The 26,666-nt window shown below is 44.1% G+C and overlaps 1 protein-coding gene across 1 annotated transcript in view; it reads left to right on the top strand.

Annotated features, from left to right (window-relative positions):
* Positions 1–1,784: 1,784 nt before the first annotated feature.
* Positions 1,785–26,666, top strand: part of Ets1 (ETS proto-oncogene 1, transcription factor) — a 64,622-nt gene continuing 39,740 nt past the window's right edge. The window contains exon 1 of the mRNA XM_051197035.1: positions 1,785–2,181. Within this exon, the coding sequence (XP_051052992.1) occupies positions 2,100–2,181 (82 nt within the window). The 5' untranslated portion in view covers positions 1,785–2,099. The remainder of the gene's footprint in view (positions 2,182–26,666) is intronic.

Below are 26,666 nucleotides of genomic sequence, written 5' to 3' on the forward strand. Positions count from 1 at the left end.
GTTGCCAGGGTAGAAAACCTGGGCTTCTCTAAGTGTCTCACATACAGGAGTGTAAGCCATAGTGTAACTAGATACTAGTTTAGTGGAGGACGAGACCCTGGGGAGGGGGAGAGAAAGGAGGGATCCTGAGAAAGCTGCTTTTGCAAATAGAGTAAAACTCTCCTGCATTTTCATAAGACTGAAGCAACAAAATGAAATTCACCAAAGAAACAAGAAAGCTTGTTCAGTTCTACAGATGTCAGAGTAAGGCAGAGGCAGTTCAAAAGTCTTTTCCTTGCTGCTTATTTGGGCGTGTGAATGTACAATCCATTATAATCCATTCATCAGCGGCTTCCCTAAGCTTTTCCCAGGATCCGAAGTGTCTGTTCTAGTCATCTGGAGGCCAGCATTGTTTTCTTATACCTTGCAGAAACACAGCTGGACTGCAACAGTCTTTGTTCTTTCAAAAAAGAAAATGAGGATTATCACATATGCATATTTCTCTCTGGTGACCAAAGAAGGGTGAACCTGGAGGTTGGACCAGGACCCAGAAATTGACATTCTTATTGCTTTTTCTCCCTCCTCCCCCCACCATTTGCTTTGGGAATCTGTACACTGCTAAAGCCCAAGGGGCTGGGGTGCTTAGATGAAAGTTAGCAGGTGTGATGAAGTTTACTAGAGCAGAAGTTACAGTTGCAGGCAAGTGGTGGGAGTTCATCACATGCTTAGAAATCAGGAAACAGTACTAAGAATAGCTTTCCCTGAGGTCCTCAGGAAGATTTATGTTGTCTTTTAATCAAAGGTAAATGCCAATGCCTTGCTCCACATCACTGCCATGTCCTGGATGCTACACATGCACTACCATGTCCTCGATGATTTTTTAATGAGTACCAAAACTACCTTGATGTATGATAGCTAATTATCAGTGGCACATTATGGATTAGCATGGCTCGCCTTTTTATCTGGAGTGTTGGCAGTTCCCAAATATGACAAGGATGCGCACAGTGATTCTGGGGGCTGGGGATGAACCTTAGAGATTCACACCTGTAGGGATGGAGAAAAGGATGTTGGAAGTTTTCTAATAGAGCAGAGTGTGAAAGGCAAAGCGTCAGCCAAGGTGACACAGAGGAACAGAATAATTAGGAACTCAGTTATGGGTTCTAGACTTTCCAGTTGATACAGGAGCTTTGCGGCTTGAGTTTTGGGAGGTCTCAGATAGGCTTGGTTCTGAGCTAGTCAAGTTGATTACGGTTTTCGTTCACCAATGCTGCCCTTGTCACTTAAACTACTCCAAGGGTGGGATCCTGAGTCATAACTCAGCTGGAGCCCTCCCAGAACACCCGCTGTGGAATCCCCCGCACGCGCCCCTTCAGTGCCCATCCAAGCAAGCCTCACGTCCTGTGTGTCAAGCTTTGTGAATGAATGATGTACACGCACTTGGAAAACTATGCTGTCGCCGGAGCGGGCCGCATCGGTGACCAAGCACTAAAGAATGCGTGCACAATCAAATGGATTTTCCCGAGACCGTGGCAACAGCCCCTGCACGCCAGCGACCCTCGCCAGCCTTCCTCACCAGCTATGGCCTGAGGCTCTCGCCCTGCTGGCGGAGTAGAAGGGGCTAAGCTGCAGGGTCCAGTGCGCCCTCCCTTCCTTTCGCTTTTGGGAGATGGGCGGTAATTGGCTGCCGGCGCCAGACCCCGCCCCTCATCCCCGCCCCCGCCGCCCCGCGGAGTGGGCAGGGCAGACGCTGGGACCCTGGGCCTGGGCTCGGAGAGGAACGCCCTAAAGCGGAGGCGAGCTGCACAGCGCCAGTACCGGCCAGCGGAGCGAGCGCCCGGGACCGAGGAGCGAGCGGGCGGGCAGGCGGGCGAGGCGCAGGCGAATCTGGGACCCGAGCGCGCTCTCTGCTCCGCCAAGTGCCAACTTCGCGGGGACGGGCTGGGTGCGCACCTTCCCGCGGGGTAGGCAGTCAGCCGGAATTTGAGATTTTAGGGAAGAAAGTCAGCTTCGCCCTGTCCCTTTCCCCCCCCCCCCGGGTTCAAAATCCCCATTAAAAAGCAAAACAACAGTTACAACAAACTTGCTCTCTCATCCCGCCGGCCCCCTCAAGTCCCGGCACCATGAAGGCGGCCGTCGATCTCAAGCCGACTCTCACCATCATCAAGACAGAAAAAGTGGATCTGGAGCTTTTCCCCTCCCCGGGTGAGTGGCGACAGCGAGGCCCCCACCCCAGCTCTGGGTCCCTTCCACTTCCCCCTCTGGGTTGCGCTACTCCCTCAGGAACCAAGGATACAGAGGCCAGGAGGAATGTTGGTGGCCCAAGACCCTTGTGTGTGGGTTTTTTCTTTACTTTACGGTTTTTTTTGGGGGGGGGGTGTATTTATTTTCACAGCTGCTTTTTTTTTTTTTTTTTTTTTTTTGACTAATGGGAAAAAGCTTATAGAATTTCCAGCTCCCTAATTCTGGTGTTTCAGTTTTCTCACATAAGCTAAACCTTCTGGTAGTATTACTTCACATTAGCCCCATGCCGCCTCTCAGGTCACCCCCTAACTCTGTGTCTCCCCAGAACTGGAGCTTGATGGGAGGGCCCTGCAGAGTGCTGAAAGGGTATCTGGCCAACTGCCTGGCTCTGGAGCACATTCTCAATGCTCTTGCATCCTGAGCGCCCCTGTAACACATCCCTTACAGTCTCACTCCTCTTTTCTGGTTGAGGAGGTAGTGGGAGGAGAAATGAAATCAATCTGTTTAACTTTGAGAAAGCCCAGTTCCCTCCTGTTCATACAGGTTACTAACTTTACTGGCTTTCTATTCTGCCATGTTTTGTCCTCTGGTACCAAAGGTCCTCGAAGAAGAAAAGCATCCTAACACCAGATGTGACTCGGTGTCCTTGGTTCATGGTTTTATTTAGCAGGCTTAAAGGGTTTAAAGAAGAGAGGGACAGTAAAGACACGAATTTTGTCTTAGAAGGAATTTAAGTGCTAAACAGATGGAGTCAACTCTTGAGGGTTCCTGAAGCTCACAGGGTGTGAAAGGGAATGTACCTTCCTTTAGGATAGGGAGCCTGTAGCTGGCCTCAGAGGAGTGACTTTGGAGGTGAAAGGGTGTAGAAGGATACAGGGAGAAAGTGATGCATTTTGGGAACGAATCAGCTGTCACAACACATACACCTCTATTGTGTCTAATTGTCAGTTGTTGTCCCCAACCTCTTTTCTCTGCCATTGAATTTTCAATATAGGCCAAGATGAGGTTTTGCCATTCTGGCATGCTTCAAAATGTTAATAATGCTCTGTACAAAAGCTGGGCCTGTGTCCTGTCCCAGTGTGATGACAGTCAGAGCCACACTGTCCGGCTGTGGAGACTTCTCAGACACTCAGAGCTACAGGTAGAAACGATGCTGTGAAGGTTATTTTTGAATGTTCAGGGAACCAGAAGTTCTCTGTGTCACAACTGATTGAAACCATAGATAGCAGAAGTGAAAGGATATTCCCCAGCAAAGATATAAACTCAACTAATAGGCCCTTTCCTTAAGAATGGCTTGTTTATATGTGCTGTGTGTGTGTGTGGGGAAGAGACAGATTTGGGCATCTGGGAAACATCATGTGCATTATGTCAGTTAACATACCTACAGTGGAACTTTCATGCTGGCTGGGAATGAGAGCCCCTTGCAGCACGTGTTTCAGATCATAGCAAACAGCTGAAGCATGTTTTTTGGTAATTTAATATTAAATATTTGAGATTTTAAAGCATTTGATGCTATTTCTACAGTTATTGGCAAGAATAAACGGTGGGCAAATAATTTTATTGAGCTGTCCCACCAGTAAAATAGAGCGAGGTAGCCTAATGTAGCAGTTGGTATACAGAGTACCTTTACACTGGCTTTTTTGAAGAGGTGTTCAGGGAATGCAAGTTGGAAGTGAATCTGGGCTACATGGTGCATTTAAGACCAATTTGAGCAATGCAGTGAAATCTTTTCTCAAAAAAAAAAAAAAAGCTCCCAAGCCAGACTTTATAAATGATCTTTAGTGCAACAAAGTGACACAATTTTATTTGATCCAGAAGTCAGGAGTCTTCTGCCTTCCCCCCTCCCCTCTTCTGGTACTTTCTTAGAGAAAATGAAGAACAATGATTTGTTGGTCATTTTAACTATTTTTTTTAGCATTTTTTCTAGATTTTTAGTTGCATTTATGTAAATATTATGCCCATACCTCAGATGGGGGGGCCTAGAAGCACAGAAAAGTTAAGGCACTTAGGCAGAATTCTTCACAGAGCCAGTGGCTGAAGAGACATGAATTCCTGTTTCTAACTTATCAGTTACAAAGCAGTAATACTGCAAGTTACCTTTGGAAGCTCAACAGAGAAATGTCAATGGAGACTTCAATTTTTAGGTGCAAAGATGGAAGAAACCCAGCCAGGACTGGCAGCTTCCACTAAAAGAAGGATATGACACTAGGTGCAGCTTTACCTGGACCATCAAATTATATAGGGCACTCAGAGATTAAACCAGAACTTCCTTTCTGCACCCTCCACAGATTCCTAGATTCAAAGAAATGCAGTGGGAAGTCTGAGGATCCATATTCTCAGAGACAGAAGAACTAGAATATTTGTCAGTCTCTCTGTGGTTAGGACTTGACTGAGAACATCTGTTCATGTTGGTTTTACATTGAGGTCTGACAAGATTTTGACTGCATTGAGTATCAAATTAATATATACTTTAAAATATCACTGGCATTCAGTTTCCCTTGTAAGTGTACAGCAGCCATGTTATTATTTCATTGCACACTTCTTTCAGGCCTTATATAGGTTTAAACCAAAGGTAGCATTGACTTGTTCCTGGTTCCTTTCTGAGTAGGGGATGAAGGCAGGGTGTGGGAGTAAATGCTACTTTATTTTTCTCCCTCCCATTTCACTCCACCTTAATGGTGAGGTGAAAATGGCAGCCACAGAGGAACAGTTTTCATCCTGGCTATTTGACCATTTATAAGACTTAAAAGGTTCAGCTTCTATTTCCATCTCCCGGGGACTGTTACTGTCCTTTGAGATAGGAAGAAGTGCTGTCCTTTCTTAGTTTGGACAGTCTTTGTGCCATTGTAAGCAAGAAATAAGCCGAGAGCTGCTGGGCTGCTAGGATCACTTGCTCACCGAGTTTCTAGATCCCCTCTTACCACACTTTTAGTGACTAAATAGCCTAGTGGTTTGGACAGGGACTATGGAGCCAGCTTGTCTGGGTGTGAATCCCCAGTTAGTAGCTGTGTGACTTTGGGCAGACTACTTAATCTCCCTGTACTCCAGCTCCTGCGTGCGTGAAATGAGTGTAATAATCCTTGGATGAAGATGAAACCCAAATATATGGAAAATCTTAACTCAGTGCCAGACCGGTAATGGAGTCTGTTGTGCAGTTAATGAAAAAGCAAGTCAACAAAAACCTTGACAAGTGTAGAACTTTCACAAGACCTTAGAAGGTTTGGTAGGGAATCTGGAGGTTGGTTTATATATGTGCCCCAAATCTACCACTTGGGGAGGAAAGGATAGCAGAGAAAAAGATCTCCAGGCCTGAAAGCTCACATAAGCAGGCTATATTCAGAGCTGTAGATAGCAAGTATGGTGAGCAGTTCACTTTCAGAGTATTGGGAGGCCCAGCTGTCACTGCAATGGGTCTAGAGGTGGGTGTATTCCTTCCGGTGATAGAGCCTGTCAATGATATTCAAAGCAGGAAGTCTACCAAGTGCAAGGACAATGGGAACATTTGCAGAACTGGAAGAAAAGTAAAGGTTTTTCTATTTTACTGGGGTGAGAATTGTGTCTTGTTCATTTATTATAAAATATCTCAAATTTTATTTATTTGCTTGGTTGGCAGAGCTTGCATTCCTGTCATTTTTGGGTTGTGTTGCTGTATTTTTTCTTGTCCTTGTAGCATTTTCTCCCCCTCTTAAAGAGGCCAGACCACCCTGTAGGAACATCTTCTCTCTATAGGAGACAAAGCACCCGTGGTCAACTTCCCCAAGCCCAGCTTGCTCTCGGCTCCACCACAGTTTCTGCAAAAGCAAGAGCTGGTTACTGGCTGCCAGAATTTTCCAGGAAAGAATCTCCCTGCTTCAGAGTATGGTGGCTAATTCCTATTGGCACACACAACAACATAATTATAGATGGAATGAAACCCATAGCTCTGATGGCATTCCAGGAGCTTATGTTGATGGTAGATTCTTGTTAACTGTTGTAGGGAGTTTCTGAAATGTGTGTCGAGTGTGCTTTGTATGACTACAGCATTCATACACTGGAGCATACTTGATTCACACTCAGTCTGGGGGGAAATATTATTTATTCCATTATTTTTCAGGTGAAGAAAGTTACTTTTATAGAAATACATACCTTTTCTAAGGCTATACTTTAGAAACTTAGACACTGGTGAGATGCATCAGGCATTTTGTACCTGAAGCCAAAGCATTGTATTACTTTCAGCAACCCTGGAAATTAAACCATAGTCTGTATTAAATAAGAAGGCAGTGCTGGCTGATACTATGGAGGTTCGGGGACCATAGGGCTTCCCTGCCATCCCTGACAGACTCCCCTGAGCTGAAATGTCACCAAAGTGCCCTGGACAGCTTGGCAAAATTGTCCCCAGGCAAAGCCCTCCAGATGTGTATCCTTTGGAAGATTCTTGCAGATTCCAGTCACTTTGACTTCAGATAATGAGGGAGAACTGCGTTTCAGTGACTCTCAGGCATTCTAACCCTGATCTCTGATGGGACCATCAAGTCCCTGACCCTCTAACTTCTGCCCATTTTATCTCCTTCGTCACTAGTGTTGCCATGAATTCCATTGTTTCAAGTCTGGGTGATGAAAGATAGTGACGGGCAAGCTGAAGGCAGTTGAAGTTTACTTTTCTGCTTCGTAAGGAGATGGGATAATTCCTTTTGTTTTCTACATAGCAAATAACTTCTATCTTTCCCCTAAAAGTTATTTAGTTTTGACTTCAGTTACTGTGTCAGGGCATACTATTCAGAGTGCCTAAAGGGGAAGGTAGGACAGTCGCATCAACACATAGCTCATTGGGAAACAAACAGACTCAGATTCTTCAGCCATGGTCAAGGTATGCCTTTACCATTGCATTATGGGGAGTGTTCCTCCAAATACTTAGCATCCTTGGGCCATGCAGCTATCATAAAGAGGAACTTGTATGTGAATATACAGATCCCTGCTTTATTAGTTCGATAATGATGCACTGGTTCCTTTCTCTGCTCAGATGGAATCACCAGTAGCATTTGCCTCTGTGTTTGCAGAATTTTAGGTCTGACTTCTGCTTATAGCCATTAGACTATACTTGATTCAGGGTTAGAAAGGTCAGACCTGTCCCTAAACCTGTCATTTTCACTCATGATCTTCTGTAGCTACTTCTCTCTTTCGTTGGATTGAAGACACCTGTTTACAAAACTTCAGTCAATGTTTCCCAGATTGTGTCAATAGACTGTTTCAACTTGACTACATTTCTGAAGCCAGTGTGTGTCTGAGTTACCTTGTCTTGCATCTAACTAGTCTGTGATCCTTTTGCAGGAAGGAATTGGTCTGTTATAGGGTTGTAGTAAGTCTAACTTCAAGGGCAGAGGCCCATGATACAGTTACCATACTACAACACATGTCTGAAATATTTTTTGATCATCTCGATCATCTTGATGCCAGATTCTTCTCTGCTGCCCCTGCGTGTGCTCAGGCCTCTCACTTGGTATCCAAGATGTGGTGGGATTTTTGTTTGTTATTTTCCTCTCTTCAAATTATATTCAACAACATCTCTTTCTGGAGCTTTCTGTTCTGTTTCAGGGAGATGTAAATTTTCCCTCACAGTGTTATTAGACTTAGTTAACACTGGGGATCTTTAGGCAGATGAATTTGAGGTCCTGGAGCAGTAGAGACAGGAGGATCATATAACTTACCACCCAAACAGCACGTTTGAAGGTCTGAATTAGTAATAATCACAAGAGAACAGTAACATTTGAAGTCGGTCCTTCCCATCAGAAGAGGGTCTCTAAACTCCGGCACTAACTTTAGACCAGACAATTCTCTAGGATATTCTCTTGTCAGTTGATTAATTTAAGATTGGGCTAGATTAAAAGTTTCATGTTTCCCTCAACTGTGAAGAGTAATACTTTTAAATTTGTCTTCAATGCACCTGAGACACCACCTCAAATTCTCAATGAGTGCTTAAACTTCTTAGAAGCTATGGGTAGCTTGATAAGCCATTAAGTTTGTTTTGCAGAGTTCTGCAGGGGAAACTGTATACTTTTTGCAGGTAGTGGGGGTAAGGCAGGAATAAGTGTGTGAGAAAAATGAGCTTTTGAGTTGGGGGACAGGAAATATTATATTAGTAAAGCTAATTAGAACTTTGTTTTGTTTTAGGGTTTATCCAAGATGAGTTTTTTTTTTTTTTATAATGTTGAGGTTAAAAAAAGTTTTATTTTTGTGTCTTTAAAGTGGATGAAAACAAAACAATACTACACAAGCCCTCATCTGTTCAGGAGGGCGAATGGTGAGTTCAGTTGCAACATCCCTTTTGGATGAGATCTGAGAAAGAAGGGAAGAGGACAGGAAGGGCACAAAAGAACTAAGAATGAAAGGATAAAGGGACTTAAGTGGCATTTGATAGACTTTTAAAAACACCCTCACCTGGACCAAGCATTGTGCTGGACCAGGATTTCTTGTCTCAGGTGGCATGGGGAACAGTCTTGGGCCTGTTCTTACTGTGTGATGCCATTTCCAAACATGTTAAACTCATGTGTCTGTGGCTGGTCAGGACAATTCATATGCCATCTTTCCTATGTTCCAGATAGGAGGAGATGCTTGGGTCCAGGGCTCCTTGTATTTTCTATGCCTGATGAGTGTCTTTTTAAATTGTTCTTGCACAGAAGGCTTTCATGGGGCACGTGGAAGCATTTGGAGGAGCCATAAGAACAAGGGAGGAATTTATTTTTAATATAGAAAAGCATGATGACATTGCACATTTAGAGTGAAAGACAGACTTGAAGGAAAAAGTATTGAACATAGAGAGTGAAGAGAGACATTAGATGCCGGGATCCAAGAGACATAGGGAATGTCAGGAACCTTTGCTATTCAGAAAAGGGAGGTGGGGTTGGAGAGATGTTCGTGCTTAGATAACATACTACTCTTGTAGAGGTCCTGAGTTCTAGGTACCTGTAGCTCCAACTCCAGAGGGACCCAACATCTTTGACCTCAGTGGTCACCTGCAGTCCCATGCCTACTCCCTCACATACTCAAAAATTAAAATAATAAAAACTTCGACACTTGAAAAATGTATGGCTGTTTCAGGGACAGAGCAATGTTACTGAGTAGGCTTCTGAGAGGGCTGAACTTTTTTTTTTCTTGCATTACTTTCCCTCCCACTCATACTGTTAGTTGCTAAAACCTCTATATCAGTTTATCAGAATAGGCGTTAAACCTCAAAGAACATGACAGAATCAATCAGGTACATATTTTTAAGGTAAGAATGGAAAATAACTTAGTCAGGCACTTGTGTTTGAAGATGAAATTTTTCAAGTCTTTAGGAGCTCCCGTTATGTGCCAGGCCTTGTACCTGTTCTTAAGTTTGTGTGTGTGTGTGTGTGTGTGTGTGTGTGTATGTGTGTGTGTGTGTGTGTGTGTGTGTGTGTATTGGGTGAAACTCATATTTTCCTAAGGCAATTCATTGCCATCATTCACAGTGAAAACAGTAATGTATGAAGGGTCTGATTTTAAAGTATATTTTTGAAAATTAATTGCAGAGAGTCTACAGTGGAAAAACTTCCATGTGGTTGTTTTTATACGGATTTTTACTTTTCTTGATATTTTTGCCTAGGTTTTAGATTAATTCTGTAAATTGTGCATAAGTTGTCTTACCTCATCCAGATACTACTAACATTCAGAATTCAATGGAGAATGATCACAACTGATGAACATACCCTATCAGCAGAGTAAAGTACCATGTATGAAATATATGGTTCCCTTTGTAGGCTCAACACCAGAGGGACAGAGAGACAAAGTCAGAGAGTCAGGAGGATTCTGTGTAACTTTTTATACGACCTTGGGAAAAGCAATTTTATTTATTCTGGATTGCGTTTTCTTAATTGGTCAAATAAGTTAGCTAGAGAAGATAACCTGTAAGGTTTCTCTTAACACTGATGTCTTGTGACTTTTAGGCATCAGTAAAGTCTGGTAAAACATAGCCTGCTATTTAAGGGGTAGATAGAACCCTAAATTCTGTTGATAAGTCACTGGGGAATTTTGGGTACCTCTGTAAAGAACCTGTCACAGAAAGGTATTAGGAATGGATGTAGGAATTGCTCAGAGCAATCATACCACATGTTAACTGAGTGTTCCACTTTTAACCCCTGGCTCAAAGTTGTCTGTGGTAATTTCTGAGTATGTCGTCTCAGGGTCATGCTGGGCCAAGAGTCATGTCTTCTCTTGGTCTCCTAATACACAACAACTTCCTTTCTGCACAAGTTTTGGCCATGGGAGCAGCTGAAGGCAGGTTCCAGTGAGGGGTCTGATGGAGGACGAGAGATGTAGGTTAGGAGTCTAGTAAGTATAACAGCCAACCCAGCTGTATCCGCATAGCTGCCCATGTGGTCTGTGTAATGACTTATTTCATGGAAGCTGCCCCTTCTTGTTGTTCTATTCTGTTGAGAAACAGTCCCCTCCTGCAGCAGGAATGCGCTCTGCTGGGAGCCACCTCAGCACCAATTCCTGACAAGCCCAGTGAGTCAAGGTCCTCTCTGACTGTTTGCACAGAGGGAAGGGCCCATGCCTGCTAGAAGGACTCACAGGTGGTTCCTGGGTAGCAACCAGCTGACCCCTCCGTGGGCATAGCATGCCTGGTGGAGTTGGGGGCAGACAAGATGCCACCTGCTTTGGCTTCCTAGCCATCCAGGAAGCTATAACTGTGCCCTGGGTGTGGTAAACACCGACCCTCTCGCTTCTCAAAGGCTGCCTTTGCGGCTGAGGAGCCGCCTACGCACATTTGTTATCTGTGATCTCATTTTATTGATGTTATTTCTACATTTTGAGAAAGATCTGTCACAGTTACCCTTCTTTCGGAAACAAGTGCCTAAGTTCACCATGTTGATCTGAGAGGAAAACAAGGAAGATCGCCATTGAATTCTTATCAATGGGCACATCTAATTCCTATCCATCTTTATTTTGCTTTATTTTGGTGGTATTGTGTTTTGTTCTTTTTTTTTTTTTTTTGGCTTTGGCTGCTAGGTTTGTGCCAAAGATCCACATTGTTTTGTCTTATTCTGTACTAGTCAAACATTTACTCCCATTTCACAGATGAAGAAGTGAATGTTAAACCTTGTTGTAAAGGTGCTAAGCACTCTTTACATTCAAACCCAGCTGTAATCAACTCTAAACTTACATGTGTGCTATCCTATGCTATCCTCACAGTTTTATGAAGTACTTAGATGTTGATTTGGAGGGGAAGCTGAGGTCTGCTATGCATATTCAGGAGTCTACCGAAATACAGCCTCCTGATTTGGTAAGGGGTTAAAGTTGGGTATGTGACTTTACCCATTAGAGATCCCAGTGATCTTCTTAGTTGCCAATACTTTGTGAGTAAGAGGAGCATACAGCAGGGAGGCCAAGTTGTTCTCTCTGTGTTTGTTAAATGCAAAGAAATCAGAGAACTATAGCTGGACTTTGTCAGATGTCCTGGCATTTCCATTTAGCCACTTATCCTAACTATTAATATTGTTTGATGAACACCTAATTTTAGCCATAATTAACACTAGCATGAGATTGAAATGCCAAAAAGGCACCCACCCCTTTTTCTGTTGCTGCCAGTACTCTTCTTCTGCATGCTTCCTACATCTTTAATGAGTCCTACATAGTTGCTAACTACAGAGCTTTGGACAGGTTGCCCAGACCCTTGTGCTGACAGATCTGGGAGAGTGGACACTGGAAAACTGGGAAAACTAAATTGCATGGCAGGTTAGTTACTTGTCATGGAGCAAAAAGAAGTGTGGGTTATTCTACAGGTTACTGAACAAATGTGCACTTTTCCTTTGGGAGAGGTTGGCCTTGGGCTTTAAGAAGTCTTTTTGTTTGTTTGTTTGTTTGTTTGTTTGTTTTTTTAAGAATCCCCCAATGCTGTTTGCCTATATTAAACTAAAACATGCTTTGCTTTGGTCTTCTAGCCCTTAGTTTATGTCAGGTGAGGTCAGACAGCTAGAGGTATGTTTCTGGAAGAAAATAAAACAAAACAGAGTAGAAAAAAATTTTTGAATGTCACAGTACATGTTATATAAAAGAATTGTACCCAAGAGGCATATACGAATTAATGACATGCTAGATGAGTAGTTTATTCTCTCCATTTAAAACAGGGTGTTTGCTGTGGTACCAGATATGGGGGTAGGTGTCCACTCAGAGGTTAGATAGATTGGATCAGATCCCTAATATAACAAATTATTCTTCTTAGGAAACTCAGCCCTCTCAGTTCTCCTCCTTGTTTTGATCTTTCTGGAAGTCGGTGCATTCCCAAACTAAATAACAAAGTCTTGGCTGAGGAGAATTCTACTAGGCTTGTAACTTTCCTTGTAACTGGATATACATCCTAAGTAGCCACCAATACCCTGGGTTTCCCTGGTTAATTGAGCAGGGGGAGGTGCATTATAGCAGAAACAGAAGGGTTTTAAGTTTAGCTTTTTGTTTGTTTGTTTTTAAGTTTGGGTTTTCAAATTCTTGTCAGGAAAGTTCTAGAACTCATACAAAGTAGATCTTAATGCATCTATAAGTTGCGTCCCCTCCTCAACCCAGGGCCAGTTTTGATTTAGAACCCCCTACTTATGAGTAGCATAGCTCAAGGCAGGCCTAAAGGTTCAGTCCTTGATGATCCTAGCTTGCCTAGCTTGAACAATTCCTTTGCTGTCAACTGAGCTGACCTGAAGAGGTCATCATCTCAGGTCCTTCTGTGTCTGGTTTGACTTGAGGCAATTGTTACCTGTTCATAATCTCTGTATTCTCCTTGAAGGATTTTGCTAGGAGTAAGCTGTCATTCTTTGGAAGAGAGAGTAGTAGAATTAATGAGTTAGAAAATGCTGGAGTCACTATGATACACGGAGAGTTGTTAAATTAATGAGAAAGATGATATGGAGTGGTGGTGCTCAACATGTGTGAACTCTCCCAGGTGAGTCACATGTATGTGTACAGGAAGCATATCCTTGATTTCACATAGATCGAGCATTTAATCATATACCTTCCTTGTATCCTGATAGAAATAAAATATTTCACAAAGCTTCTGAGTGTTATTGTTTTCTACACATAGCTGTACTCTAGGTCTAAGGGAGAAGAAAAGTGAAAGTCATGTTTGTAGAGTACCTGCTATGCGCCAGGTACTTCACAAGGAGTCTTACAGAAACAGGCATATCCTTTAATCACTCCTGTGAGGTTAGTGTTTATCCCCATTTCTTTCAGATATGAAACTGAATCTCAGAAGTTTTCAAATAACTTGCTTGGGGCCGTGGAGGCTCAAAGTAACAGGCCTGCATTTAATGCTTCATCAAAAAGCCTAACCTACGTAGACACACCCATTGGGAGAAGAACCTTACCAATACTCCTAAGAGAAACACTGATTCCTGGGATTCTTCCCTGTGTGTTATGTTTTCTTCTAGGATCCTCATGGTCAGTTATTTATAAATATTTACAGTAGGGATGGGTTTAGAAAGTTTCCACCACGTATTTTCAAGTCCAGGATGGATAAATGAAAGGTATCTAGCAAAATTGCTAAACTTGCATGCAGAATTCATGTTTTGGCCCCCATGTTGCTGACTGGGAAACTGAGGAATGAAGTGAGAGCTCTGCCATGCCTGAGAATTTTCCAGGGAGGGGACAGAAGTTTAGGCCTTGAGGCCACTTAATGTAACAGGAATGTTTGTAGAAAAATAAACAGGCACATGGAATGAATCAACATCTACATGCTGGACCCAGAGTTAACCTCTTTAAGCAGGAGGCAGAACAAGAGGAGTTGGGGGACTTCTCCTTCTCTGTTTTTAAAAGTGACACTTTATTAAGGCCTCTCTTAGGAGAGCCTAGTGACTTTCTTTTTTTCAAGATGCTAATATTAATTTAATTATGACTGTATATTTACATGTATTATTAAGTTTGTAAAAATAATTACTGATGTAAATAGCCATAAAATTATAAGTAAATGAATATAAGTTGTAATGTTATCATACTTAGGGCTGGGGCTTTTTATTTATTTTTTTATATTAATTTATTTTTTTCAATTTTTATTTTACATATTGATCCCAGTTCCCTCTCCCTCTCTCCCTTCCTCCCTCTTTTTCTCTCTCCCACTCACTCATGCCCCCTTCCCTGACCACCCTCCCCTCCCATCCCCGACCCCACTCCACATGTAGGGTGATGCCCTCCAGGAGGAGTCATCTAAATCTGTCATTTGGAGTAGGGACTAGGACTTCTCTCCTCTAGTGACAGTTCTTTTGCCCTTACCCACAAGCTTCTGCGTTGGGTGGCCTGATAGAATATTTTAGAAATTTCAGAGACTCCAGTGGATTTTGAGTGCTGATTGAACAAAATAGCAGGAGAGTTTCAGGAAGATTGGGCCCTGCCGTGGCTTCATAGGGCTCTTTGGTCGGCAGGCACTGCTTGCTGGCATGGCTTATTCAGTGAGTGAGCAAAGATGAAGCCAGGGTCTGGTTGCTCCCAGCTGCCTTGTGCAGTAGGAAAATAATGTTTCCAGGGCTTTTACAACTCAAGCAATTCCAAGGAAGTAGAATTGGAGTTAGCAAAGGCTGGCGCAGAATACTACACAGGCTACTTGCAGTGTTTGTGGAGCTCCCCCCAGTTCCTGTTCCAACAGAGTCTAAATGTGATTCATCTCATTTAGTCATTAGTGCTGGGTTCTTAAGTTTGTCAGGTGGATTTAGCTGTGCTGTGGGTTGCTTATCATAATCATATGTTACAGACCATTCTCTGTTCCCAATTGGCAGAAGATAACTAGCCAAAAGAAAAGACTCATGGTTACATTTCCAGTACCAAGTGCTGTCTGCCTGTGGGTCAGGCATATTCCTCAGGAAAGGCAGGTGAGCTAGCCCTGCTTTGAATTCTGGCTTGTTGCTCACTAATTTGTCCTAAGGCAAATGATTTAGCTTCTCTCAGCCTTGCTATTCTGATCTGTACAAGGAAGATAACACATTTCCATGGCTATGGCAAGGATTAGAGATAATTCCTTTACCCCCGCCCCCAACCACAGTTCAGGGTCTCAGGAAATGACATTACCATTGTCTCAGCCCACAAAATTCTGTACCAGTCTCCCTTTGCTGCTGGCACAGTTCTTACTTCAGTGGTTGTTAAAACTGTGGTTGCTGTTAACCTGGTTACAGAAAATTTTCCACTTGACACCCCTTTAACAAAGTGAGCCAGAGCGGTCCTGTGGCTGGCTACACTATTTTTCAGTCCCTCTCTTCACATACTTACCATATCTGAGTCCAGGCTCTGGCCAGGTTTCCAACTCTAAAGCATTATGTTCAGACACGGTTCTTCTACCTTCAACAAGGATGCTTCTTAGGGTGTTTGCCATCAAAGCTCTGATGATTTTCCTCTTTGCTTTGGGACTCTTACCTTCTTTTGAAAGGTGATCTAGACTGTGAGACTTACAGAGGAAAACTACTGCCAGATAGGCAAGCAGAGCAGGTAAAGGTCCGGGTCACTTGCTGGGCCAGGCTGTCCCTCATCATAGGTGCAGGAGTAGAGGTGTAGGCAATGCATCTTCCTGACAAACCTGAAGACACAGAAGCAGCCCAGTGTCTGTCTTTCCTCAGGATTCTCCCTTCCATTCCCAAGCAGACCTCTGAGGGCTGTCCTGGTCATCCCGACTCCCTGAAACCCAGGCACCTTTGTGTTTCACTAGTTGGTGACTGCAGCAGATGATTTACAGTCAGAATCTGGCACTGAGAAAAGGGGACCGTGTGCCTTTAAACAGCTGTGCACCAGTGTGCTCGCTAATCCAGTGACTAATTCAGTATATTACAAAGCAGCAGTGAGTCTGTTACCAAGGCAGGGCTTCATCCCAGCGGAGGGTGTGTAGGGCTCAGAGAATGCTCTCTCTCCTCTGAATTTCATCTCATATGCTCCCTAGTTCTTCCTTGCCTCTTGATTCCTCTCCTGCAGGTCTCTATCCCTCTTCCCTCTCCTGCCTCTATATCCCTGCTTTACTCCTCAAGGATGGGGTCATGTGCTATCTGAGTTAGGACCAGTGAACTAATCAGTATGTGCTGGGATATTCCAGGGGACAGATCTCATTATCCAGCTAGAAGGTTTCCTCAAATGATCTTGTCACTGTGCTGTGACTGGGCCTTCCCCAGTTCCCAGTCTGGCATGCTGTGCTCTGTTGACATCTGTTTCCCTGAGGTCCCATTCTATCTTCCCCTCTCCTGTTACCTCCTAGGGGTTGGGAGTGACCTTCAGCTGGGGCAGGGACCAGAGTTTAAGGTACACTTCCTTCTTAGGGTCTTTAAGTGAGGGCAGGAGAACCCTCTTCTGTGTTTGGCTTGGAGTAGTCCAGTGGTTCCCAACCTTCCTAATGCTGTGTCCCTTTAATACAGTTCCTCATGTTGTGATGACCCCCCCAACCATAAAATTATTTCATTGCTACTTCATAACTGTGATTTTGCTACTTTTATGAATTATAATATATATATTTTTGGTGCAAGAGGTTTGCCAAAAGGGTTGCAACCCACAGGTTGAGAACCACTGGACTAGGGAATCTGGGGCCGCTACATAAGTGTTCCCAGAAGTTACGGACACCAGGTGTCTGTTTTGGAAAAGGACCTTTTCCAGCTTCTCCCACAGTGTCTCAGGGAGGCACACATAGTCTAGCTGCCATCGGAAGTATTTCCATGTGTCAGAGGTGGGTGTGGGAGGCCCCAGACTCTCTCTGTCTTCCCTCTCAGTAATTGGCATCATACTTGTCACCTTGGTTCCCTCCCATCCCAGGACATCTGTAGACTCCTCCTTATCTCCCTTTCCAGAGCTTCTGGAATCCAGCCACATTGGTCTCTCTGCTAAGTCTTGGCATCTCTGGAGTTGGGATCATCTTGTGTACTGCTTGTTTGTATATTTAGCAGCATAGGTTTCTCTCACTAGATGGGGAACTCCAAGGGGAGGGTCTGTGGCTGTCAGTTAGCAAAGTATTCCCATTGCCTTCTGAGTCAGTAGCTGTCTTATCTCTTCAGATAGAATTCATATAACAGAAATGCAGTGGTTTTTAATACATTCACAGAGTTAGATAATCATCACAAGTACCTCATTTTAAGATGTTTTTGGTGTTTCCAAACAAGTTTTATGCACGCCCAAAGCCTATAGTGGGTGTCTATGGAATGAAGGCATGTCATCCAGTACGGACAGGTTCCTGAGGAGTTCTCAAAGCACACAGTTGACTGAGTTCTCCACCTTCCATCCTCCAGAGACCCACTTTCCAATTGCCTCTCCCTAGCACTCAAGCTCTGCTATAGTCTGCAGGCTGGCTTGCTTAGGCTTCTCTGTAAAGCCTAGTACTGCTGGGCAGAGGTAATGAGAGCTTTCACCAGCTGCATAAGGACACAGGCCCAGGGAGCTTGGGCTGTGGTGGCTGCAATTTCCTAATGGCTTCCTGATGAGGCAGAGCCAGTTATTAACATTGGATAAGGGCTGTGCATCTGGGCTTCTCTTTCCCACCTGACCCAGACAGATGGAGAGAGTGGCTTCAGCTGCTGTCCCCTTATCATTGATCAATTCTTCTCTGCTCTCCAATTATTGTCTAGCCCACTGATCTGAAGGTTAGGTCTGCCTGGCGACTGAGTCAGCCTCTTGGGTCTGTCGTTAGAGGCGCCTGAGCAGACCAGACTTTCAGTGTACTTGTCAGAAAGCTGAAGGAAGAAACCTGTGTAGCTAAAGGTGTTTGCTAAGAGATGACGTTCCTTAAAGCTGTAGGTCCAGTATTCCAGATGTGTTTGTTTTTAGGAAGAGCGGTACTGGAGTTGCTCTAAGGCTTCAGGTCCTTTGGGTGGAGGCAGAAATCTTCATTCATTAGATGGAGGCTTACTTCATAAGCCTGCACTCTAACTTTGCATCCTGGATAGTGTTGTATCTTCTTGATGTTCACTGTCTTGTTCACTCTATTTGGGCACCACAGAAGAACTGAAATTGTAACATTGGGGAATCTTCAAATGGCTCAGTGACTCTTGGTTCTCTTTTCAGTGGTTTTTACATCCTATCTGTAGATCAGACATTAACTGATACTGTCACTGCCTCTGGTTTGATAGAATGGTACCCTTGGTTTTCAGAGCTGGGGCACATTCTAGTGTCCTGCTGCCAAAGATCACTGAAATGTAATAGGAGCCGCTCTCTTGACGGGAATGTCCACAGTTTTGTAGTTGCCACTCAACCCTTGTAAGCTGTAGTGGCAGCAGGTAGCACAGACCCCCACAGTATGTTGGACCATTTGCATATGTGTTGACATGTTGGATAGTTGTCCCCTGGAGATTCTGAAGAGCTTGGGAGGAATAATGTTAATGCAGAATGATGCTCCAGGACTTGATGGTAGGAAAGGCATGGAGGAGACCCTCTTCTCCCAGTCGACAGCAGTGAGTAAACAGTGTCTGGTGTAGTTAGGAAAAACACTGAGCAGGGAGTCAAAAGGTCTTGAATTAGTGATCATATGACTATGTCAAGTGTGGGTCACCTCCTGGGCTTCCTTTCCCCATTAGGAAAAGGAAAAAACTTGCAAGTAGATGGCATCTAAAGGTCCTTCAGATTCTTCCGGGAATGGTGCGGGACCCTTGGCCAGTGACAGCTCTGCCACTCCTCCTCCACTGGCAGCTTCCCTTTCATTCATCTTATAAGTATGTCTGGTTGCCAGGCGGGAGAACCTCTCTCCAAGGAGTTGTTAAGGTCTTATAGCAAATTCTGTAAATTCTTTTCTGCTTCTTGGCTGCAGATGAGGCTTTCCATAGCCAGAGCGAGGGCATATAGAGGAATAAGACAAGGGAGGGGTAAAAACCCAGGCAGAATGCATGGAGTGATTCTTCAGCCAAAGCTGAAGAGGTACAGAGGCCCAAATTATAATTAGGTAGATCTGCACCAACTGTGGAGAAGGCCAGATGACAGGGTTAGCTGGGAACCTAATGGTATAGGGAGAGTAACTACCCTCTCTTCAGAGCTTATCTCTGGGTCTTTAACTCCTTAGCCACTCAGGAGACTAGCAGCAACTGATTCGAAACTTATTACTTAAATGCCTGAAGTCCTTGGGGCCTGGCTCATTAGAGACTTACATTGGGATTTACAGGCCTGGGTAGGGCCTTTATTCTGTGAATTGTTGAACATACAAAGCCTGAGGCTGTAAACTCCAGATGTTCCAGTTTGGGGCAAGGCCACTGGTTGCTCGTGCAGGGAATTTTGAAGGCTAATAGGCCCAGAGGAGGGCTGTCTCATGGACTTACCAAGCAAGCAATGGGTGGGAATTCTTGCATCTTCTCTGATGTCAGCCTTGCTTTGGGTATGAATGCTATGAATGCCTGTTTCTCGGCCTTCTCCCACTCCTACCATGTGGCTCCCATGTGGCTCTTTTGAATTATGCTGGGATGAGTCAGCAGGGCCTTTGGAAAGAAGGGGGGTGTTTTGCCTATAGGGAAAAGGGGTGGAGAGAAATGAGGGAAGCAGGCTTGAGTAAAATATGGGATCAGATCACATGTTCCATGCACTGACTTCAACATCCATTGTCTGGTGTATTTTGGGATGGTCTTCATCTGGGGTTTTTCTTTACCATCTGTACCAAGTGACTACATTGCTTGTTACTTCTGGCCTTGTCTATGGTATCTCAGTTTCCTGGTAGCTCAGGTTTATTAGTGTGGCCCCAGGGTGCTCTGAACTGGGAGCATATTACCTCATGCGCTGTGAACGACAAGGCTCGAGGCTGGGGAGGGAACACCAGGGAGCCTTTACCTACCCACTGGGTATGTTGGCTCCAGCAATATCATGCCTTGTCTGCTCTGCCTTCTACAGTTAAGACATATAAGTGCTCACCACCAGTTCTTTCTCAACCTGGAGGAGTCTCTCTTCCATATTCTGAGGTATATAAATGAAACGGAGGAGACACCATACTTCATAAGTCCTGGTTTTCCAGGAGCAAGGAAGGAAGTCACTACGGGAAACTCAGAGGCAGGAGCAGAACGCTGCCATTGCCTCATAGGGGATCTTTGTATTGGTTCCCAAATTTCTTGCCTTTAGGAAAAATCTAGTATCATGCTTAATATTCATAGTGCTGAATCCAGTGGGTACAGTTGCGGACTATTGGTTGCCTGTTAGACCTCAAAGGTAAAGGTGGCATGAATGATACAGATAGGCAGCAGGGACTCTAGGTGGGGGTGGGGGGGGGCTCTTTCCCTGCATCTTTCTTCTGTTCTGAGCCTGTATGCATTTTCGGGTTGTTGTCTCTTGCAGGCTAACCTGATCACTGGCAGCCATTTTAGTAAGCTGGTAGGAAGAATAGGAATATAGGGGGCTGAATAGGGAGGGATTAAAATTGATTATCACAAAAGATGAAATTCCCAAAAGAAGACAAAGCAATAAAAGGGAAGGGAAGCTCTTTACCTTGTGTGTGTGTGTGTGTGTGTGTGTGTGTGTGTGTGTGTGTGTATGTGTGTGTGTGTGTGTGTGCCTCAGCCCTTGGCCTCCTGAGGCCTCCTTTTCTCCCCTTGGCAGTGGTGCCGGGGTGAACCCAGATAGAACACATGCTGGACAAGTGTTGTAGCCTTGAGAGACACTCTCGGTCCTGTCCATTCTTTTATTCAGCTCTGAAGAAGTTAGCTAGGGAGCTTTCCTGTCAAAGAGCTCTTTTGTAGTGCCCCTAGCCATGTGTAATGAACAGACTTGATAAGACTGTCACCTCATGAGCCATAGCTTTTACCTCTATTGTCGGATTGACTTGTCCTTGATATCCCAACCTTGCTTGAACAGTGTAGACAGAGGCCTTAATTACCTTTCAGGTCTACCCGTCTTAGAGGGAACTAGAGAGGGCAGGCAAGCTCTATGTGTGGCTAGAGAACTATTAGATAGATTGAGAAGGAACTGTATGAGCAGAAGAATAGCTCATTCCTCAGCAGGCAGCCTTCATGGTGACCTCATCTTCCTCCCAGCTCTGGTCCAGTTGGAGCTATGCATACAGGGCAGACTTCCAGTTCCTCCTGTCTGGGACTCACAGGGGCAGATATAAATAGACCAAGACTTTGTCTGCAACCATTGTTCTCTGACTGCCTATTGTTTCTGGTGCTGAAGCCTGCCTGCTGTCCCCCCCCTTGCTGCCCCCCACCCATCTCTTAGTGTGCAGAAGTTTGAATTTAAGCCTGGCTATTTTCATTTGCACTTGTCTGGTGCTAGGGGAGACTCCCCCTATGGTGTAGATCAGCTGAATTCTAAGCCCCCTATTTTGACGCCAGCAGTGCTTTTTTGTCTGAGTCTTTCCTTGATATATTTGTGGTCAAGACAAAGATATGTGGATGTGTTGATAGTGGAATCAGGAGGATTTGTAAGGGGTTGAACAACTGTCCCCACAGGGTTTTGATTAATGTGCCTGTGTCAGAGTAATGCATGGTCTGTGGTGTTACATTATAGCACTCAGTACTTGGCCATGGCCTTTTCAATTTTTTTCCCCATCACCAGGGGTTTAGAATAGAGGAAGATACAGAAAGCATTCTTAGTAAGTTGCAGATGGTACAAAGGCTGGGATAGCTAATAGGGTATGTGCAGATTCATGCTATAAAGAATTTTACATGGGGAATTATGGATCAAAACAGTGAAATTTGATGTAGATAAATGTGAAGTCCTACTTTGTAGTCAGTAAATGTCTGGCCCTAGGTGTGGGGTTGGCTCCATATGAGTTCTTATGGAGCCTGGTTTTTGCAGGGCAGTTGCCAGTGCCTTCAGACAATCATCTCATTGGTCTCAGTTTACAATAAATCTGTGGAGGTTTATGGTACTCTTTAGGGACATGGGTACAGGTTGATTTTACGTGGAGCAAGAGGCTACCATGAATGACAGCAGTAAACAGGGAGTTTTAAAAACTGGTCAGAAGGGTTAGCAATGGGAAAGAATTAAAAGCTGAAAAAGTGCTCGTTGAAGAAGGATTTAGACTACAAGGCTTCAATGAACAGAACTAGGCCTGAAGGACACAACTCCTAAGCAGTCATCTTTTCACAAAATGGTTATGATGACTCTTTTCATAACCGTCATAGTTTGTTAATGAAATTGAATGGCTCACAGAGTAGGGCGCAACTGAGTGTCTTAAGCTTAAAGGATTTTAGAGCAATGGTGCTGAGTTCTGCCCAGGTTCTGCCTTTCCTCTGACTGGCACTCCTTTTTCAGTCTGAGACGAAAGCTTAGTTCCCAAATATGTGGACAGTTTGCTGCTCTAGTGATCATGGCGCCATGTTGATCATCTCTATCTCCTTTACTGGGAAAATGCACTTACATACTTTTTTTTTTTTATTTTTTTGTCACTGTTTTTTTTTTTTTTCTGGTTTTGAATTCAGACAGTTGTACTGTGTGAATGTGTGTGAATATGCATTTTCCTTCTCTGTTCAGATTTATTTATTAAAAGAAAAACACATCTGCATAAAAAAGCCTCAGAACACAGAAAGAATGTCTACTTTGTTTTTCTTTCTGTAGCACCAAGACATTCCTCTGAGGGATTTTGAAGACTGGCTTTCATCTCAAACAAGGCTTTTTCCCCCACTGGAAAATTGTCCTTTGTAGGGGGAGGGGGGCTAAATGTTTTTATATAATCTCTAAATAAATAAAAATATGGGGAGAGAATGTCCTTTCAAGCTTCATGGAAAATGTTTCTGAACGTCATTAATTGGAATAAGTGGTTGCATCTCTGAAGCCCCTTCCCACTTGGCCCTCTGCCTCTCTGCTGGCCTGGCCCTCCTTGCTGTCTCCTCCTCCTCTCCTGTCTCTTCCCAGGCAGGCCCCTAGCTCATCTCTCTCAGAACATCTTCCCCAGCTAGCTTTGAGCCACTGAGTACTCAGTGGAAGAGGCCTGGCTCTGTGTTTGTTTCCTGCGTGGGAGGGAGAGGCAGGCCTTGAGAAAACAGTTCAAAAGTGCAGAAAAACTTTACCTCTTCCAGCCTAAATAAACGGGCTCTGCTCCATTTGTTTGCCCAGATTTTTCCTTTGCCCAAGGATCTACTTTCCTGGGGTTGGGGGTCCCTGGGCCCCCCTTTCTTCATACCTCTACCCCCAGTGAAGTACCATGTAAGATCTGAGCCTGGAGTGAAAGCAGGTCAGTCCTGGGAGGGTTGTGCAGTGGCTTAGTGACACAGTAGCAGCTGGAACCCTGTGTGGCAGCTGTTTCCTGTCATCTCTGAGATTGAGGTCTACCCTTCTCCAGAAAGAACTCTGTACAAGTGAAAAGAAACACTCTATGTCCTTAAGGTCAGTCTGTCTTTCTGCCTCCTCTGCTTTTACAATAGATACAAAGAGGAAATACTTTCCTTTTGTGTCTAAAGATCTGGGCTGGAGTTTCTACTTACATCACTTTCCTGTTGGCCATGGTGTTGAAATAACTGAAGTAGACTTTGTGAGCCTCAGTTTCCTTACCTGAGGAGTGCAGGAGATGGTGCTAAAATATTTGAGAAAACACTTTCTAAAATGTAGAACCCTGCTTACAAAGCACTGATGGTAATTGTAGATGGAAAGCCAGTGAAATTCAAATAAGTTGATTATCCTAATAACCCTCTTGGGATGGTAGATAATGAGGCCATAAAGACTCATCAGTAAACCCTAAGCAACAAACCGGAAGTAGTATCCCTTGGTGCGAAAATAATAAGTTGTAGAAAGTCAGATAGTTCCCATCATTTTGTGCAGGGTTATTTTATGTCATGCAGTTACTAAGAGCCTTATGACCCTGTCATGTGTGCTTCAGTTAAAGGTTAGACCAGTAATATCAGAAGTATATGGGGTGAGACTGGGGCTTGGATGTAGAGCACTTGCCTAGCTTATGCAATGCCTGGGTTCCAGTCCTTACACTGCAAAGCCAGGAGGCATAAGATGAGAAAGAGTCATTAGTGTGCTGCATGGCTGTGTGAAAATTTGTCTACTTATGACTTCCATGGAGACTAGGGGTTGATACTGTGTTCATCGGGACAAAGGGATCACACTGTCCTGGGACTTTATGAACATACACAGGCATATTGTGTGCTGAGAGCTGAAAATAGTCATCTAGGGTGGAAATGCATTGAAATATGTGAATACCTTGTAAATAGCTGCAAATGGTCATCTAAAAATTTCCACATTTTGTTCAGGTGGTCCTGCTGCAGAACTCTGTCATAGGGTGGTAGGACTAGAATTCAGGGCTAGTTGTACGCCTTCTGCCATTGAACTCCACCCTTTGCCCATCAAACATTCCTTTAAACTGTAGGAGAATCTTGAGTTAATAGCCTGTAAATGGCTAGTGTAGTTTGTTCGGGGTTCCCGAAAGTCTTAATATATAGGAAAGAGTTTTGAGTACAGAACTATATATTTTCTTTGTGTCCTATTGATTCTAAAGTGGCACTCATGGGGAACTTTCAAAAACCAGAGACCCAAAGGATTTGTGTATCTGTGAAGTGTTGGCATGGCAAACATATTTTAGATGACGGCTACCAAAAGGATTTCCCCCCATGCAGGTTGGATTCCAAGATGCAGAATAAGTAAGACATTGTTCCTTCAGTGGGGTGGAGAGGGATAGATTCAGGTGGAAACAGTTTTCCCTCTGGGGTATGCTCTGCAATGAAGATTATGGGACAGACAAATGAAAATGCCAGTGCCTAGCGGGACATAATAGATGCTCAATAGAGTGTACATACGTCTTAATTGAACTAGAGCAACTTGTGGCAACAAAGAATGCATGCATGAGATTTTTATTTATAGTGCCTAAAAGGACAGCAAGTTTTAGGACTCTGACAACCCAGATGTACACAACTATGAAAATGGAGAAAGCATGAAGAATCTGATCTCTATCTTGAGACCATTTCTTGAGCCTTCACTTGCCAAGTCTGCTAGAGAAGATGTGTGTTTCAAAGGCCTCCTAGCAAGGTGTCTTCATTCACTTGCTTCCTCCTTGGGTATTTTGGGTGGGAGACTTGAGCTGCCCTAGGGAACAGAGTAAGAGCACTATCTGCAGGGCTCAGGGGCCAGTTGTACTTTTTGGCTTCTATCCTGGAACGGAAGAGTCTTTCTGGGTTTCCCTGAACACCTGGAATTGATTTGGGTCCTGCTGTGCCTTCCTATACATATGCTGAGGTGGAGGATGGTGGAGAGGCTTGGAAAGGAATAAGTCCAGTGATTAAAAATAGGTTTTCTATGTCAGGTGCCTGAACGCATTTGGGAACATGCCTGCAATCCCTTTTGTCTGGCAGGTCTGAACTCTGGTGCTGCCGAATTACAACTGCTTTCATTTGTTTTTCCTGCTTCCCTACCATGTAATGGTCAAGGGCTCATTGGAACCATGTGTGAGCCTGGTGACTCACCAAATCCTCAGGACTTCAGTGGTAATAATGTGTTAAAACTCCTTTTGGGGGATAGGGCAGGGGATGGGTGAGGGGAAGGAGGGGGAAGTCTGAGGTCACTTCCTACAGATGTTCACTGTGCCTGGTGGACCTGCACGCTGCTTTCTCAGGCTCAGAGCAGCTTGGAGAACTCTCTGTCCTTTAGGAGACCCTCTCTTTTGTCCTAGGGCAGCTTCCCTCTGAGAAGAGGCATCTACCTTTGAATTGGCACGTTGTACCCAGTGTGCATTCCCTGGTGGCTGTGTGCATTGGCACAGAGACATGCTGTAATTTGAGCCTGGCTTACATTTTTGGACAGCCAGGTCACTGGAGGGTGAATTGGGGATTTTCTGTACAGCTTTTTTTCTACCTTCTTTGGATTAGTTTTTACTGGCTGATGCCTGCTAGAGGTTTGGGTAGAGGAAAAGGACACATACTCACTTGTGTGTTTTTCTACCTGATGGGAGTCCATTCCATTTCTCATGCCATTCCATTGTTACATGGTTGGAATGGGTGGGCCCTATGTGGACCCCCAGGTGGATGCCCATTTATTTGTCATATCACATCACCTCATTAATGCTTTGTCATATCATATCACTTCATTAATGAAACCAGAAGCAGGGACTACAGAACTCTTACCTCCTATTTTTGCATTAATCTGCTCTTGGGATTGAACTCATGTCTGCCCAGTTTCTAGTGCCTGTTAGTGTTCCCAAGAGTAAAATCAAAGGCATTTCTCCCTTCAACTCTGCTTCTATTCTATTGTCCTTGAAAGAGACTGGGCAATACTCACTGTGAGATACCCATTCTTTTGGGGTGGTTGGACCCTTTATTGCATATGTCCTTTTAGAAGCCAATAGCAACTTCCAGCAGCTAGAGTGTTCAGGTCCTCAGGCCACAGCCATTTCTCTCCTTGTGTTATTTTCTTATATTGGGGTTTGCTCTAGGAAATTTGATTATGACTATGAACATGCCCTTTTGGTGTTTGTCAGAACATCAACATTTCTTTGTGTGCTGTTAGTTACAGTTGAGGTTCACAAGGCCATGAGCCATTAGGAAGAAGAACGAAACTTCAGTTTTTTCCATGTAGGACATGGAAATCTCAGGTTGGCTTTCTATGCTGAT

Source organism: Phodopus roborovskii, unplaced genomic scaffold (assembly GCF_943737965.1).
Source record: "Phodopus roborovskii unplaced genomic scaffold, PHOROB, whole genome shotgun sequence".
NCBI lineage: Eukaryota > Metazoa > Chordata > Mammalia > Rodentia > Cricetidae > Phodopus > Phodopus roborovskii.